Source organism: Amia ocellicauda, chromosome 8, assembly GCF_036373705.1.
Source record: "Amia ocellicauda isolate fAmiCal2 chromosome 8, fAmiCal2.hap1, whole genome shotgun sequence".
Lineage (NCBI taxonomy): Eukaryota > Metazoa > Chordata > Actinopteri > Amiiformes > Amiidae > Amia > Amia ocellicauda.
Window position 1 is genome coordinate 29,813,449 of NC_089857.1, and position 18,525 is coordinate 29,831,973.

Below are 18,525 nucleotides of genomic sequence, written 5' to 3' on the forward strand. Positions count from 1 at the left end.
CAAAATCATTCAAGAAGGCCTACAGATACCAATCAATGCATTATTGGCACATAACAATAACACACAATGTATTATTACATAAAGCAAAAGAGAGAACTGCAACAAATACATGTTGAACAGAAAGCATTTCCCTATGCAACATTGACAAGAATACATTTCAAGAGAAGTGCAACAAATAGCCGTTCGTAAGTGCCATAGAATGCATGTTTTCTATTAATGTTAACTATTAATAATTACATATTGTGTTGGAATATCTGTGTTATTCATTAATTATACATTTGAAAGAATGCAGGTTAAAGTTATAAAACGCCAAATGTCTGTCCAGAACAGCTGTACCAATCAATCAGAAATTGCATGTTGGCACATGAAAACACCAAAATGTAAAATTACAAAAAGTAGAAGAGAGAAGTGTAACAAAATGGCCTATTATAAGTGCCACATAAAGCATTTCATACAACTATTAACAACAATAATTACATATTGTGTTTGAATATCTGAGTAATTCATTAACTATGCATTTGTCCAGAATAGCTGGTTCAGATACCGTGGTTAATGCAGCTGCCCTGTGATCAGTAGATTTAAAATCCAGTGCGCTATAGTAGGGCTATGACATTTTCACTTGCTGGTTTGAGCTCAGATTGAGTGGATACAGTGATTACCTGCAAATAAACATGGATTCGAAATGGAGATTGAAGAGAGCTCGTTTTGGAAATACCGTGTATATGAACATGACTGATTCAGGGGCATCAGCGATACTTGGGAATGACAGATCATTCGTGGGTTTGTGCCAGTGTTGTGAACACATTGCTAGTGAAATGCCAGGTCCAAATGGCACGGAGTGCTTTTACTCTACTGATCAATTCGCGATTGCTACTGCACATAGTACAGAGTGCAATAGCGCAGACACATCGCATGCAAATTAATGATTCATGGACATTATTAGCGGAGCAGCATTTATTGCGATGCTATATATTCGTGGAGTAAAAGTGTTCACCTGGAGAGGGCTGTCAAAATGCAGTGTGAGGTACAAGCTCACGCAGGGAAAGTGCAGAAACGTGTCCTGTGTGAACTGTACGAGCTTTCAGGTATGCAGGCTAAATATATAGTAAATAGTTTATTGAAATACAACGCTACAGTGAATACAAGCACCGTATGTTGAAAACAAAGTTTACATGATGTTGAAAGTATTTAGTGTACAATTATGTTTTGATAAAAGCACTAGTTATTTTTGCACTATAAAATATTGCTTTTGAGCATTACTCCAAATATTTACGTTTGCACTTTTGTCATTCCCTTATTGTATGCCGTTTTTGAGCTTTTTGTTTATTGTAGGCTATATAGTTATTTATGTTTTGACTGCAGCGTGCACGTTTAGAAAAAAAAGTACATTTATTTATAGCAATAATATTAATGTTTTATGGTAATATTTCAATTTAAATACTCTATTTGTGCTATGTAAATGTAAATGTTGGATTTGATATTCATTAATAAAACTTCTGAGTTTTTTATACGATGGTTTGCCTGTTAAAGAGCTATTGGTTACAAAGTGCTTTGGCACTTGTAGGTGGTTCAAAATGTCGGCGCTTCTAGTGTTAATTAATGTATCATCATAGAAACTTCTTACTTTGCTTATTACACATAGCTGATAATAACATATGCAAACTTTTTATTTTTTACCCAAAACATCTCGGGCTGAATAAAACCTGCTGGCGGAACATATCTTTGACATCCATGATCTAGACCTTTCCTTTTTGTATTGAAATACGAATTGACCACAGTACCTCTTGTGAGCTGATCGTCATGTGCTTGGACACACCGCAACTCGTCAATCGTTTCCTTCAGGGAGTCTCGCTCTGTTCGCAAACGCTGGCAGGGGACAAGAGAAGAGAAAATTCAGCCCAACTGACCAACATTGTTAAAAAATGTTAAAAGTTAAGAAATTTCTGGAAAAAAAAATCCAGTACTGTCAGAAGTTCTTTAGTTTCTTCCAGTTTATTTGTTCCCGATCTGAACTAAATCTGGAATGAAGACACATTTTACTCAGGGCAAGCTAGGGAGGGAAACAAATCCTGTGATGTTTTTATTGATTGTTTTTCATAACCACTGCACTCAGCAATATTGCCCATTTGCTGTTATTTAACTCCATTGCTGATATGTCTGCTTTACAGTTACATTTATAGAGCAGGGACCCCGGGAAGTGCAGGCAGTGACTGAAATTTAAATACAACACTGAAAACCCGGGGGTATTTGCTTTTTATACACTGATATGGTTACTTTGTGTAAATGGGATTTTGCCAGTGGGGGAGAAGTGACTGCATTCATGTTTTTTTTATTCTCCTATATCACTTGTGGGTTGTTGTGATTCAAATTCTGAGCAGAGTGCAAGAACACATCATAAAGTAAACTGGACACACTACATTTATTAGAGGCAATAAATAAAATTTAATTTTACCTTAGGCACTCGTACACTGTGAAAGAAGCTATTATTGAATAGACTCCATCAGATGTTTTTTTTTTTCCTCTCAGTGTTGCCCAATATATGATCTGAGAAATAGTATTTATTTATGATGTGTTACTGGGCTAATATTAAAAATGCCACTATATGTGCAAGACTGCTGAGAGTGCACGCTTAACTCTACAGGTAGCAGCATGATCAAACTGGTGAATTAATGGCACATGCAGAACCCAAGGCAAATTTAAATACAAGCATACGATTAAATATTAAATAGAGGCTTTGAAAAATAAATGTATGGTACATATTTGACAATGTAAAATATTTGGGGAATACTAGTGCCCTCATATTCAGTTTTCTGTCAGATCCATGAGCAAGTTGGGTAAAAAAAAGGCTTCAAGGATTTTTAATCTTCAACGGACTGTTGCAGCAAAAAAAATCAATATTTTATAAAAGCTTACAAATTATATTAAATACAAACACATATGCATTACATCTTTTTCTTTTTGGAGCGAATCCACTTTTTCTTTTAACCGTTTGTACTCAAACTCCATCCTGTCTGCTTTCTTGGACTCATCGGACAGTCTGTTCTGGAGCTCTACCGCCTGTGGGAAGCAGAGAGAGAAAGGGTCACTTCAAGGCACCAAAGCAGCCAACATCTATAGATTGTATGAAGCACTTAAGCTTTCTCTCAAGAATGCATTCTCTATGTAGGAAAAGCAATTCATTACACTAAATAATACTTCCTTAGTTGTTGTTTTCTTAAGAGTTCCACTGTAGTCTGATCGAGTGTTAAGTTTGGACGTTTAAGTCAGCTTCAGAAAGCAGTTTTCACTACGGATACGTTACATAAACAGAAAGGAAAGAGCCTGTTGTGCTTTGGATGTTCTCAAATGCACCTTTTAAACAATTTTAAACAAATGATCAGGTTCTAATTAAATAGAAAACAAATAGATTTAAAGCAAGCAAAGTGTTTCTTGTATTAATGTAAATATACATAATCAATGCACAACTGAATACAAACTGCTGGTCATTGCCGACCACTTCAGTACACAGCAGTCCACAATAAATAAACATAGCTGTCTGTAAGGAGATTGAGACTGTGTGAGTATTTGTGCCAGGGAAGCTGCACCTGTCTCTTGTAGGTTTCCAGCTGCCCGCGGGCATTGTTGGCTTTCCTCAGTTCTTCCTCCAAGTCCACTGTGTTCTGCATGTACAGTGTGCTCTTCTCCTCCAGCAGCTTCACTTGTCTTCGCAGGTCCCCCAGATCCTCCAACTTCTTCTTGTATGACTCAACCATTCCCTCCAGTTTGGCTACTTTGTCAGAGGAATGCCTGGGTGCAGACACAAGCCAATCATTTTCACAGCAAACTGGAGATGCTGGGTCTTATTTGAAGAATGGGTGTTTGTACAGCTGTTAAAGCCTAGTTAAGAGTCCAAAAATACTGGACAATGTTTTATTTTCTCCATATTAATATTAATTTTGAAATGTATTTGAGATTTGGGTTGAAATGCAATATGAAAATAGATAAATGAATACAAAAAAATCTAAATAATCCCAGATGAAACTAAAAGATTTACTATAAGTGTACATGTGAATTAATGTTGTCATGTCGGGGTGTTCCACAAGCCGACATGAAGGACCAATGCTAACTAATGTCTCAAAACTCAGGAACTGGAGAGCTGCAGTATCTAGAAGTTGTCTTTCTAACTGCAGCTCCAAATGACTTAATGTACCTAGTTGTTCAATCAATACTGCATATACAATTAATTTTACACTGCATTTAAATCCTTTTCATTCAAGTCGGCATGACTATTTACAATATAATTCGCAGCCTGCACAGAAGGGATTCAGTTCATACGGTAAATTATCTACATTATTGGGTGCTTTGTTGGAACAAAAGCCTTACTCAAAATAGTAAGATACATACATTAATACAATAAGCTATTTGTGGATTACACATTAGGCAATTGATCATTTGTTTTATAATATAAAACTGTATAATAGATTAAGCTACATATTGTACCTTAGGACATCCATTTCATCCTTAAGAGACTGTGCTTCATCTGCTAGAGAGGTCAGTTCCTCATTCTGTCCTCGCAGATCCACAATTTCTTTCTCCAGCTCTTCACAGCGTATCCTGAAATCGTCTTTGGAAGCCTCCAACCTGAAAGGCCAGAACAACATTGACACCCTGCACTGAGAATAGGAAAGGAAACTACACAAGAAGAATATGCAAAGATCTACCCTGACTTTAGTTCTAACACCAAAAGAGTGGGGACAATCCCGTGAAGGTTTGAGAGGGTTAAAATGGATGCTTTGAGCAGAGGTGAAGTGAACGAGAAATCAGATGTTTGGTAGTTTGGTTTTCTCTGTAGACTCCTTGTCAGGTAAGCCGGGTACTCCAGTTGTCAAAATGTCAGTTGTGGCTGATAAAGAGTAAAGGGGCTGTTGGGTAAAGAGTGTGTAGAACACTTTACTTCACTGACATGGTGCCTTGGAAGAACGCCGATCAAAAGTTTACCTCCATGGAGGCGTTAAAACAATAGGACTGATAATGGAGGGATACCAATCCCAGCTTAGCTGTGCACTGTCCGTGAAGGACTGCCTGGTGTGAGAGCAACAAAGACTGACATCAGTTACAGTACAGCTCTGAGCTCTGGTCTTGGCATATGGCAGAGTCCATAATAGTCTCCTGATCAGGAGTAATTGCGATTTACAAAGCTCATTAATTGCAATTACGGTATTTCATCTGTCTCTCTGTGGAGGTTATTGGAGCCGTTAACAGAGCCCGTGGCTACGGGAAAGTCAATAACTGTTCAAGAGAGAATCAGTGTTTTTGCTGAAGCTGCAACTGGTCATGTGGCCCTGCGGTAAGTTGCAGTAATCAACTTTATCTGTTCAATGCATTTAATTTGCCAATATCAGTATTTTATGCAATTTGTTTATAGGACCTATTAAATGGAAATTAGACATTTAGAACATTTAAATATTCCATGCTACAAACATTAACCATATAGATTGCAGTTTTAGTTTTTTCTCATTCTAATTGAAATCTCAGTAATAATCCTTTAGGAGAAGTGAAATTTCTCACAGCTCCTTTCTGCATTGTTGCTTTCAGTGCTGAAAAATAGGGCATGTACTGCGTTCAGTCAGTGCACCTTCCTGTTAAATCAGACAGCTTCCCAACAACACATTAGCGATGGAGACCAAAGACATTCAAGTGTTGCAGATTAACGCAGGATTGAAGTCAATCCTGGAAAACTTGGCTGCACACACTTTAAAGAGCTCACTTTAACACAATAAAGGAAATGAGACATTGAAAATATATAAAAGCACTTTTTGCTCTCCTTACAGATTGCAGGCTAAGATCAGTAGCCCACTTCTGCCTGGGACTTGAACTTGCTTAGACCCAGTTGCATCACGAGTGTAAAACATCACTAAGCCTGCTGGTTTTAATGAGATCAGCAACTAGAGATGCCACAGAAGACATTCCTAATGACTACAGAAGAATGCAGAATGTTAGAGACAACTACTATAATACAAGTGACCAGATAGGCCCGTCTACCTGAATGTTTCTTCCTGGAGCTGCTCCAGCTGGGTCTGGAGCTGTAGATGTCTCCTTCCTGCAGGGCTGTTGGGATCTTCAATTGAGTCAGATTGGTTTATTCGTTCCATGAGGATCTGGTTTTCCGCTAACAAACTACCTTTCTCCTCCTGTAGGGCTGCCACCTACATGAACAAATTAGACCACACAGCACATGTGAGTTTGCACACAAGTCTGGGATTTCACATTTCTATTACTGTAATTATATAACTTGAAGCTCACAGATGACCTATGTCAGAGGCTCATATAGAAAAGTCAATATTTTATAAAAAATAAATAAATAAATAAATAAATAAATAAACAGATTAATTATTATCAAGAGATATTCTGTCTGGAAATAAAATAAAACTTGAACTTGAAAATAACTTGAACACAATGGAAAAAGGAACAAGGAACAATGAGATGCATAACAATTAGACTGTTTAGTGCCAATCAATGAAAACATGCAGCTTAGGTGTGTGTGTGAAGAGTGGGTTCAAAACACATTCACAATCGCAGGACTAAAGCAGCAGCAGAAAACATTGCGGTTTTGGGGGGTGTCACTAGCAAAACTACTTTTACTGGTTATAGAGCGGTTAGTCTTTTCTTCTGTTACAGAATCTCCCAATTATTACACGCCTCAATTTGCAATTGCCAATAAACGAACTTGGCTCTTTGGTACGACCTCCGTGTTTCTTCAAGAGGGAAGAGACCAAGCATGAATACTCAGACTCTCATGGCATGAAAGACGTGCCATTTTACACACCACAGTCAAGAATGTCTACTGCCGGTCTATCACACCAATCAGAGGATTTGATGCAGATAGAAAAGCCAACACCCCAAACCTGCAGGTTTTCAAGCTTCCCGAGAAGCTACAGGAGACACTTGAATACGGAGAACCGATATATTCCCAGCTGGCTTTTGCCTTCACTCCATCAGTGGTGCTCGGCCTATTGTGTGAAGCCACTGTGAAGCACTGGCTAAAGCTGGCAATGGCCCAAGCGGGATTGGAGATGATCTCTCGCTCGCTGTAGTGCCATGGCATGCACTCTTTTACCACTATGCCACTCTGCAGCCCATAGAGCTGTTAGTCTTAAATATAAATTACACGAGTTCCCCATTTCTAATTCGTTTCTCATTCCTTACAACATTTGTAGTCTGGATTAAATCTTAATTTGCTGCTTTCTTCATACTTTTCCTGACCATGTCTTTCCCTTCTTTGAAAAGTCCTATATCCATAGTCCTAGTGTTTATGATTCTATTCCATTCATTGTAGGAACTAGTATAGTTTAATGTGTTACTCCCCCCTCTCCCGATAGAAAAGGTTAATAAAAAGAACAGTTCCTTTGGAACATTACAATAATTTGTAATTATCCAATTTAAAAAGAATAAGTCATAATTTCAGGAAAAAAAGTTTTGAATTAAGAATGAATACACTATTGATCATACATTTCCATTTCATTTGGTGATTTAAAAAAATACAAAGTCCAAAATCTCAGCATTACATTATACAAACTTCACATTCTATCTTTAAGACCACAACACATAGAAAGCAAAAAGGTGAAATACAGTATTAAAATACATACTTCATGTTTTACATATGTCAGGCAATGTAAAACAAAAATCTTTCTTTTTCTTTTTCTACCCCATTCTGAGAGAGAGGAATATTAACTTAATCTCAATATGATCTTGAAAGTCTGAATTTGCACCTCATACACAGCCCAAGATTAAATCATAACTTTAACAACCACAAATTGCTAGATTTCTAAATCTTGTAAAGCAAAACATAGCCGCATTTACCCAGGGCAAACCCTCCATGGAGTACTGGAATTTAAGTTTTGTTTTTGCAAATTTAGATTTAAATTTGAGCCATAATAATGTTATTTTGTTAGAGCTTAAAGCGGAAGTTTAATTCAAATTCGGAGTTTATACATTTACATTATTTAAGACTATACCTACTCCTCTTGGTACTAACTAACTAAATAAAATTACTCAGCTAGCTAGTCCCAATAGTCTCAGGGCAGATTACCATATTTTCTATATACAGTATAACAACAACAATTATAAAAATAATACACTCATCTAGAACTCATTGTAAGATGTTAGAGTGGGTCAATTAGCAGTACTGTACACTTGTGCCTTATGCCTTCATAGCTTGCCTTCCCCACAGAGAAAACCCCACAGCCACCAATGAAGAATGCAAGCCTCAAGGTTTTGTACCCAATATGATCTGTTTTTTCAGTTCACGGTTTTAATCTATTAAGCCCTTCTTGCTTTGCCTTTATTTATCTGAAGTATATTCACGAGTCTTCAGCAAAAAAAAGAAAAATTAAACCGATTTTCCTGACAGCAAACAAATTGGAGAATAGAGTCATGCACCGCAAATATTTATCTCAAAACAGCTAGGCCTAGATCTTTCTACAGGGAGACTGTCTAAGCTAAATCTCCATGCTTCTTGAAAATATTTATTTTTATAAAGTTTCTTATGGTTACAATTTGCAGAAGGAAAGGTTTAATTTCAGTTTCTAGAGGCGTATGGAAAGCCAGCCTCCTGGGATTCCCATTGCATGCTGTTCTTTACAAATCCCCCTGCTGCTGCCATTTGGCGTCAGTTCTGACTTCTCTAGCTAGTTTCAGTAAAAACAGCAAGCAACTCCATGGATCACAGTCACCTACCTAGAGATGTTTTTACACACATTTTCACTTAAATCTTTGCCGACACATTTCTACCAATTTAAAAACTGGCATACAACCTTGGCTGTGATACAGAAAGATCTCTTATGGTGCACTCATTCAATAAAAGAACTAGGCTCAAATCACCCATTTTATATGTGTTATTTCTTATATACCACATTAAAAATACTATGTCACCTGTAGTTTTCAACAACCATAACTATAATCCACTGCATATGCCAGTGATATGACAAACCGTTTCCACTGTTTGTCAGCTGTCCTTTGGGTATCTCAATGTATATATCTTGGGTATCTCAGTGTATATATATATACACACAAACAAACATACAACTAACTCTAAAGCAAGTAGACAAACTGTAGTACACAGTAAGATTGAAAAAAATGAAGATACTGTACAATTACCAGTATTCACAATAGTTTTATACATCTAAATTAAATATTATAAATCTTTATAAATACTATTATTGTTAATAACAATAACAAAACAAAAAGTCGGTTCATTTATAATTCTTCCATATCTGTCACATTATTATATGCACTTGTATCTGTATTGTTACATATGATGTAAGCCTGAAGTGATACAAACCATTTTATAACCATCTAATGTTTCTGCTGATGTCATATGCTGAATAAGTTAAAAAAAGAAAAAGAAAAAAAAGGAAGGCATTAGTTTTAGCGTTGTGACAATACAGAACTCGGTTTGACAGGACAGCTGATGTGCACACAGAGTTAAAGAGTCTGGATTTCCCAGGGATGCTGTTAAAGCAGGCTGCAAATCCAGTGCTTTCTGAGCCCCAAACGAAGATAGAAGAAAAAGCAGATTTACCCTTTCGTCTAGTTCATTACACTCTAACCTCAGTCTATCTCGCTCCTCTTGAACAAGGTATGCCTTCAAAGCAAGGCAAAGTGAAGAGGTTAAAGGAAAGGAAAGGAAACAAAAACAAACCAACAAAAAAAAACGAAGCATAAATTAGAAAAAAGTTACAAGAAATAGCAGGGATTCCACGACATCTTGAAAAACCTATATGTGATCAAATACTGGTCACTAAAGTTAACTTTATTATGGGAAACCCTTGAACAAAGATTTTCAGATAAAAGACTAGCCATCTGCTATATACATGTCCATGCCTCTAGCATTACTATAATGCATACATTTGAATGCTGCGTTTAGAGAACAGTTCAGCGAAGTTACACTGCCAGAAAGTTTTCTTCAATCCAGTCCTCTTACTTAAATCTAGAAAGATCACGTGGGAGCAGTTCCCTATTTGCTTTGCTAACTTGGGGATTAAGCAGTAGTGACTTAATGGAATTTCAAAAAGATTTGACCAAGACATCCCTGTTCTTTATGGTAAAACAACCTTGAGATACACGTAAAGAGGCATACAATTCACAGGATTATAGTTTAGTCATCTTATCTAAGGGTGGCAGCCTCTGTAGTAGGGTAACCCTCATTAAGTGCCAGGGCACTGGGACTACCCATATACACAGCAATAACACCTCCTAGATCTGATATTCCTAAACCTTCATATTATGCCTTGGAGCCCCTTACTGGTCTTGAATTGAGCTACAACCTACAGAGATTCTTTGCTCGTATAATATCAGAGAGTGCAGCTTCTGTGGTTTTTATTAAAATAGGACTTATTTCAGCTCTTTGATAATTCTTTCACAGAAGCACCTACACTGGAAGTAGAAGATAAATTATTAGGTTCCTAAAATATATTTAACTTATTCATGCTACATTTGGCAATCTTTTATTAAATCAGCATTAATGATGGTCGTCAGGATTAGAGCTTTTCTGGGATGCGTGGAAACCCTATAAACAACATGGAAATGATACGTAATCGAAAGCATACAAAAAAAAAAATTATGATTCCAGAACATAAGGAAAAAAGGCAGAACAAGTATGTTCAATTTTAACTTGGATAATTACATTAACTAATACAATGTATACACATACATAAAGCACATCAATATAAATAACCTACTACATTCAATTATATTAAATGCAGGTTAGGTCCAGTATTTATCATAAAGTAAGCATAAACTTTCAATATAGCTCCATAAAAGTCACTGTTAAAATGACCCTGTCGCCACGGTACATCCAGCCCCACCTGCATGTCCAACTCATGACATCTTTGAGCGATTTCTTCTTTAGCAGCCAAAGCATCACTGAGCTCCTCCACAGTTTTCTTGAGCTAAGAAGCATAAAAGGAAAAATAATAAATGTGTATACTGTACATATACTGTATGCTTAAAAAGGTTGTGATTTTCAGTTAAGCATTTTGTTGGGTACCAGTTCAGCAAATGGTTCATGTTTGCCATCTACAGGTAATAGTCTTGTACAAAGCAGAAAAGAGGGTTATGTAGGGAGACACACATTCCGAGGATACAGAGAACAGTTTTTATGTAGTTTTGTATGCTTTTAAGTTACAATGCATACAGAACTGAATCAACAAGCTCAACAGAGCTCATTGAAATGGAAAGTAAACATAATATTACATCAAGTATTTCTTTAAGTTGGAAAAACAGATGGGAAAGACAAGCTATTTAGAAAAAGTCAAAACGACAATTGAATGAAAATAAATGTAGAAACAATTACATGCTATTTCTGGGGGAAACTGAAATACTCTTGGAAACTGAGTTACTTTTGTTATTGTGTAGGTTGAAAGAATTGTGCTCTTTATATATTACCATAATGAAGGAATGCAGTCTGTATAGATTTATAACAAGTCCAGTTAACTGACATATAGTCTATAGCAAACGTGTACCTGTCTGTCCAGATCAACGTAAGTGTCATTTCCTGCAGTAACTGGGGTCTCTTTGCTCATCAGCTGAAAGAGAATTGCAAATAGTTAAAACACATAATAATAATTTAAAAAGTCTGACATGTTATTCAGGTAATTTGTTTTTCAGTCATTACCATTCGTATCACACTAAACAACTCAATTTTAAGTAGAGAAGCACAAATACATCTTTGAGTGACAAAAGTATACTACTAAATGAAGTTCAGAAAAAAAAAAATGACAATCATCCATTTAGTAAAAATAAAAATAGACATTTACCTCCTGTATTGCTGTCATGACAACATGTTGTACAGACTCCTCCATCACCATTATGGTTTGTATGTATTCTAGGAAGCACAAAGGCACACAAAACAAAAATCAGTAACTATTAAATGTAAAATAACACAAGGTAGAGAAGCTTTGGGTGTTCAATGAAATCATAATTCTGAGCTTCGATGTATACTTTATTTGTACCTGTAATGATTCAAGTGATTGGCAAAAAACACTTTGATGCACCCAAGACACAGAACCACTGCAACTGACAAGATAAATATTGCTTATCACACAGAATCAGCAATTCAAAATATAAGCCTACCAAACTATTTTACATTTGCAGTACTTGGCCTATGAGAGGGGCACCCTCACCTTGTTTCTGCTCACAGTTGACCGCGCAGCCGAGGATGAGCTGCAGCATTCGACCGAGCTCTGCAGCATCCGAGTGCTCTCCAATCAGGATCACGTCCGGGAGAGTGAAGTCATTGATCTGCTGGCCAAGCACCTGAGGGCACAGAGGGCAGCCATGTATGGTACAGGTTAGGGGTCTGTAGGTCCTTGCGTGAAAGTGACATTTTCACTTAGGTGTACAAACTGGTACCAAAGTAGATTTGGGCTGGGATTAAACCAAAACTACAAAACCGTACTAAAGTTGCGGCTTCATTTTTTGTAAAATGCTACTAAATCATAAATGTAACCGCTATGATGTACAGGTTTGGAGTTTTGTATTAGCAGGTGGGTGAAAGTTTTGAATTAATCGGCCATTGGTTACAAGTGTCTGTCAAATAACAACAACAACAACAACATAATAGGTAATAATAATCAATACCTTTAACAATGAACTCAAGTCATTAGCACATGAAGTGCAGAAACCCTTTGAGTTTTAAATTACTTGAACTGGGTTGTAAGGTAAATGTAAGATAGCAATTGATTGGACATTTTAAGATTAACATCTGAAGTCTAAAATATTTTATTAATCAATTATATGCTGTAATTGCACATGTTGCAATACTATGAGGAGACACTAAGGTCACTTTATCATTGGGTTACTACTAAATGTTTGCACATTCCCCCCCCCCATTTCGGTCAATGGCATATGGAAAGCATTTAATCTGATAATACAGGGTTAAGGTGAGGTCTACACTTTTACAGTTTACAGAGGCGTCAAGTGTCCAATTTTTTTTTTTTATAGAAGTATGTTTACGTAGGGGAGATTGACTGATTAACTCTTAATTTTACTGGGGAAATACCATTGATGATCATGCCACATTATTGTATTATTAAGTATGGAATACAACACACTGTAAAATATAACAGACAACACTATTGTGATTTGTGACATTTACTTCTCTCTTCAGACTATGGGTAGGATCAAAATCAAAGATGCAAATGCGAAAAGTTGCAGAAGAGTTACATAAGGGAATCTCGTAGCTCAGCTCCTCACTGAATTAAATCTAAAATATGAGGACCTGCGTACAACGTGGACACATGTTTTGCTGGCGTGGCTCCCAAGATGGGCGGGCAGCGCGAGAGACACCTCGAGCCAATCACTGTCTGAAATTGAAGAGAAACTGGAGGGAGGAAGAGCAAGATGGTCTTGCGAGAAGCAGCGATTGGTCAAGAAAGCAGATAAACACAGCAATCTGGCGCTATGTTTTGTGAATCCACAGCATTAATCACCTGCTGACACAAAACTACAAGCCTACACGTTGTGACAACGTGAATGTATTTATTTAGATAAATAGTAAATAGTAGTTACATTTATCATTGGAAGAAACTAGCAACTAAAAATAAGTCGCAACTGTATAATGTGTCTGGGATAAAGGCAAAACGTTGACCACCCCCTAGAAGATTATCTGTTCAGATTATTTTTATAAGATTATATTTGTTTCCAATCCTAAATGTAAATCTGATACGTTGTGCAAGTTTGCCTTTAATGGATTATTTATGTATTTATTTAATCCACCCAATGTGCAGTGCACAAACCTCATACTCTGGGTGTTTTGGCTTGCAAGTTACACAACTATATATGCCTGTACACACTCCATAAATATCATCCAGACATCTCTATGCTTTACCTATTTGTGTAATTATTAATAATTTTAATTATACTGTACGTTTATGCTAAAGCCGCTTTGACAGAAGTGTCACTCGATGCAGTGTTCGTCTCTTAAAAGTTGCGTTCAGTCCATAGAGAGACATGCATGAATTATTGAAAACCTCATATGTCCAAAATTTCGATTAAAAAATGCTTACATTAGATACACATTAAATCTGCGGTGAGTGCGTTACTGCATGGGCTTCTAGGGTACAGATACACTGTAAGAAAGTATACTTAAACGGATTTCTAGTCTGTATTTGAATGTGAGTGACAGTGAACACTCGTAATATCCGCATTACAGCAGTTCACAATAATATGTATGCTAACCTAATATAAATGGATACTAGTCGGCATTACATTTGCCCTTCTGTTGGATATACCCATCAAAAATAAGCGGTTTCTCACTGGTGTTACATGTAAAACTTTAAACTAATGCCAAATGTATCATGCATGGAAACAACCCCCTGAGCCTTATTTGGAATATAGGCTGAATATACATAACTTTGTAATGAGTATGAGTGGTTTAAGGTTTACTCGATAGTAGGTACTACTCCCAGGAAAGATGTGTTAAGAAGGTAACCATTTTTAAACAGTTTTCAAGAACAACGAACAAAGCAACAGCAGAATAAACGAACGAGTGAATTAAACAAATAAGTCATGAAGAAATAGGTAAAAAACATATCCCAAAACGAACACTGACACATTGCTGAACAAAACATAATATAAAATGACATTCAATAACATATTTTCTCTCTGTGCATGCACAATAGGCAACATTGGGCGCAACATGTCATTTGTTACCCACACTATACACCTGTATCACTGTAGCAATAAGCAGTTATTTCCACTGAACACACAGAGCCACGGAGGTGCATGAATAAAACCGTGGGGCAGCGCCTGTGCAAACCTGTGCCAAACGGGCTTTCTTTACACTTTGAAGTTGTCCAAAACTAGAGGAGCTGCAAGAGCATTTTCAGGTTGTTTTCTTGATTTAATAAAGTGAAAATGGAACCACTCCCACTGTATAGTACTTTCACACAGCCGCTAACAGCAAACTACACAGCTGTACATCATGGGAATTACATTAAAAATTAGAAGAATGTAGCATATAACTAAACATGAAAGCGCAACTGAGTACAGTTGTGTAGATTTCTAGTAGCGGCTGTGTGAAAGTTGGGTTTTATTCCCTGTTAGATTTAATACCACGAAAGTTTAGCAGTGCGATATCTATTCGCATTCACGGCGCGAACATTTTTGATACCCCTATGTATGGACTCTGTATTTGCTTCAGTTTTTACTTTAAGAATGCAGAAATAGTTCTTACCTCATGGTTGTAATCCAAAATGCCTTTCAAAATTTTCTTTAAATTGCTGACCTACAAGAGAAAAGCATTCAGAGGATCCATCAGAGCATAAGTGTGTTCATCTCCCCTGGAATAACCTTAATAGTTCAAAGGAGAAGGGCAATCAATATGTCTGGGCTACATCAAAAAGACAAAAAAGGTCTCTTACAGAATTTAGTCAGGAGGGTTTTAGCAGATATCTGATATTTCAAAACATTCAATGAAACACCACTGCTTGTAAGAACAAATAAGAAAATACTTGATAGTTTATGGGTGGATTAATATTGATTCTTAATTTTAAGAAGTCCTATGTGTTAAAAGCAATACTGTTCTGAAGCAAAAGGAGGAATACCAAAACATTTCTGCAGTCCAAGTACAAAGGTAAACTATCTGTAATGATGGATTGTATAAATGTATTGCCAAAACATTCAGACCTCTGTAGTGCCTTTTAAATGCAGATTTTTAAACTGAGATATACTCTGACAGGAAGTACATATAATGGACAGAAAAAATATCAGAAAATAAGTCTATTAACGTATACAGATTATACTTTTGAAGAGGCTTCTTCATCATACAATACACTTGCTAAGAGAATATAGTGAACACAGGGGGTAATACCATTGTTAGGCTCCTCATTTCAAACAAAGCAAATCCTGCATCAGTTTCCCTCTCTGCACCAACCTTATCAACAAAGAATCATTTAATGTTGAAACTCTTTCTCTCAGAGACAAAGCATTTGAGTTACCACTGGCTTCAAGGGGAAGAAAACTAGGACAATTTCAGTGTTGGTTCTGCACAACACACAAAAGGCTGGAATAAATGTGTTATACTGAAATGAACTCTTGAAGTTATACACCTTAACACACTGCTCTTAAAATATGTATCTTTAATGTTCATGAAACAATACTGCAATACATAAAAAGTTAAATTTCACATTACCTTTAGTCTCCAATTATCACCCACTTCAGTTTTTATCCGGCTTATCCAGTTGTCATTAAAATATGAAATATCTCTGAAAAACAAAAACAGTTAATGTAGAAAATTTGCAACAAAATAATTTCAAAGTACAGTGTATAAGACACTACTACTAAAACAGGGAACAAATTACAATAATTATCTTATGAGGAGAAAATATCTGCAACATGTATCCTACGTATAAAATAGGGCAGTAGTATACAGCTCTGGAAAAAATTGAGACCACTCCAAGTTCTATCAATGTTAAGTGGTCTCTTAATGTCTACCAGGGCTGTATTTAAAACAGTATGAGCCACACATTTATTTAATGTCAACTAAAATGATATGGCAGCAAAACAACACTTGAATATTTCTTGCACAACCACCACCCCACCTCCCAAAAAAAACACGAGAACAAAGACAAGCACCCATCAGGATTAAACGCTTATTCAGAGAAAACCAGAGAAGCAGGCATTAAAATATGATTATTTTTTTTTAAGTTTTAAAGAGATCTCATGCCTTCAATAAATACATTGTGTCACATGGAATGCCACACAACCAGAGACAACCAGTCATCCATGAAACTAGGGAGAAATGTATATTGGGACAGTATATAGATAAAGGAAGAAACTGCATCTTTGATGAAAAGACCATGCTATTTTCATTTTTTATGTTGACTCCAGACTTATATTAACTAGCTGGGCAGAAACTTCTGATAAAAAGCCTTCTCAACTCTTATGAATTTCCAGGCAAATAGATTAATATCCTCAAGGCAGTGTAATGGTTATTTACTTCCGTTATTGCCTTTCATTAGTCTTTTTGTAGGTCAACATTGCAAATGAATTTAAACAAACTGTGATAAAGAATTGTGCAGATCAGATACAGTCATTGTGAAATACAAAGTAAAATAAAAAATAAAATATCTTAAATAGTCTTACTCTTGATAAAAGGTGATCCTGTTGAAATTAAATTAAAATACAATAGAAAATAAAACCCACATCAGGGCTATAGACTTATATTCTTAGTCATCTCAAAGTGGTCATAGAAGGCACTCACATTTTTTGAAGAACTTGAGCCATTACTACTCCACTTGTTAGATCTTCTACCGTTTTACATGGTGCCTCCACTCCAAACGTCTGTATCTGAAAGGATACAAACAAATATCAAATAGATTAATATTTTTTTTTCCAAGATAAACACAAATTCTTACATAAGCAGCCTAAAATATTTGCCAGCTTCACTGCATTTTTCTTTTCCTAATTCATTGTATATATTTTTTTTATATAGCTCAGTAACTGTAACAAAAACTGTCTATTTAGACTAAAACCCTCTATTGGGTTCAGGCTGAAAATAGAGAAGAAAAAAGAAAATAATGAAAATATGAATGCATTCAGTTGCTTAGATTTGTATTTATTTTTAAGTACCCTTTCAAATTGTGTTGTAAAGCACATGACTACTGATTAAATATAATCTCATACATAAATACACAATTAGGTGTCTTTGGTTTAATTTAATTTTGCCTGGCTTTGTGAAGACTTTCACTCCCTCCACTATTAAGTAACACTCACTTCAGAGACAATTGAATTTTGAATATTGGGTGTTCAGTTTTCGGTATTACTGTAAATAAAAGGACTACATTTTCTTATTTTGCTTTTTAAAGGGCACCCAGCTTAAAAAAAAAAAAACTCTTCCCAAGTGTCTAGTAATTCAGTACAAAAGGCCCATGATTAGATCCAGGCCTTTCTGGACCACCCAGTACAGTACAATATGAAAGTTGTGAATTTCCTTACCCAGGAAATAATGGAGATTTGTTAAAAGCACAGCGACTTCATCATTCCCTAAGGGCCTGATTACAGGCCTGAGATACCGAGATTCAACGGAAACTCTTGTACAGAACAATTAGACACACTTAAGAAGTAATTTGACTTCTGTTATGCAATCTGGCTCAGATTGAAACACATTATTTTGTAGTCTGTCTACAGCAAAATGTACAGAATAACTTTACATACAAGAACTACAGTGAGGGAAAAAAGTATTTGATCCCCTGCTGATTTTGTATGTTTGCCCACTGACAAAGAAATGATCAGTCTATAATTTTAATAGTAGGTGTATTTTAACAGTGAGAGACAGAATAACAACAACAATAAAATCCAGAAAAATGCATTTCAAAAAAGTTATACATTGATTTGCATGTTAATGAGGGAAATAAGTATTTGATCCCCTATCAGTCAGCAAGATTTCTGGCTCCCAGGTGTCTTTTATACAGGTAATGAGCTGAGATTAGGAGCACTCTCTTAAAGGCAGTGCTCCTAATCTCAGCTCGTTACCTGTATAAAAGA

General features: G+C 36.2%; 1 protein-coding gene across 2 annotated transcripts in view; it reads right to left on the reverse strand.

Annotated features, from left to right (window-relative positions):
• Positions 1–18,525, reverse strand: part of hook3 (hook microtubule-tethering protein 3) — a 57,805-nt gene that overhangs the window by 18,444 nt on the left and 20,836 nt on the right. Inside the window, exons 2-14 of one of the 2 annotated variants that reach the window (XM_066710969.1) lie at positions 17,243–17,328; positions 16,172–16,244; positions 15,215–15,265; positions 12,162–12,294; positions 11,796–11,863; positions 11,502–11,564; positions 10,845–10,928; positions 9,560–9,622; positions 6,022–6,185; positions 4,480–4,620; positions 3,585–3,786; positions 2,947–3,057; positions 1,782–1,866 (exon numbers count right to left, since the gene is read on the reverse strand). In XM_066710969.1, the coding sequence (XP_066567066.1) occupies positions 1,782–1,866; positions 2,947–3,057; positions 3,585–3,786; positions 4,480–4,620; positions 6,022–6,185; positions 9,560–9,622; positions 10,845–10,928; positions 11,502–11,564; positions 11,796–11,863; positions 12,162–12,294; positions 15,215–15,265; positions 16,172–16,244; positions 17,243–17,328 (1,324 nt within the window). The remainder of the gene's footprint in view (positions 1–1,781; positions 1,867–2,946; positions 3,058–3,584; positions 3,787–4,479; positions 4,621–6,021; positions 6,186–9,559; positions 9,623–10,844; positions 10,929–11,501; positions 11,565–11,795; positions 11,864–12,161; positions 12,295–15,214; positions 15,266–16,171; positions 16,245–17,242; positions 17,329–18,525) is intronic. The other variant, XM_066710970.1, reaches the window with a different exon arrangement.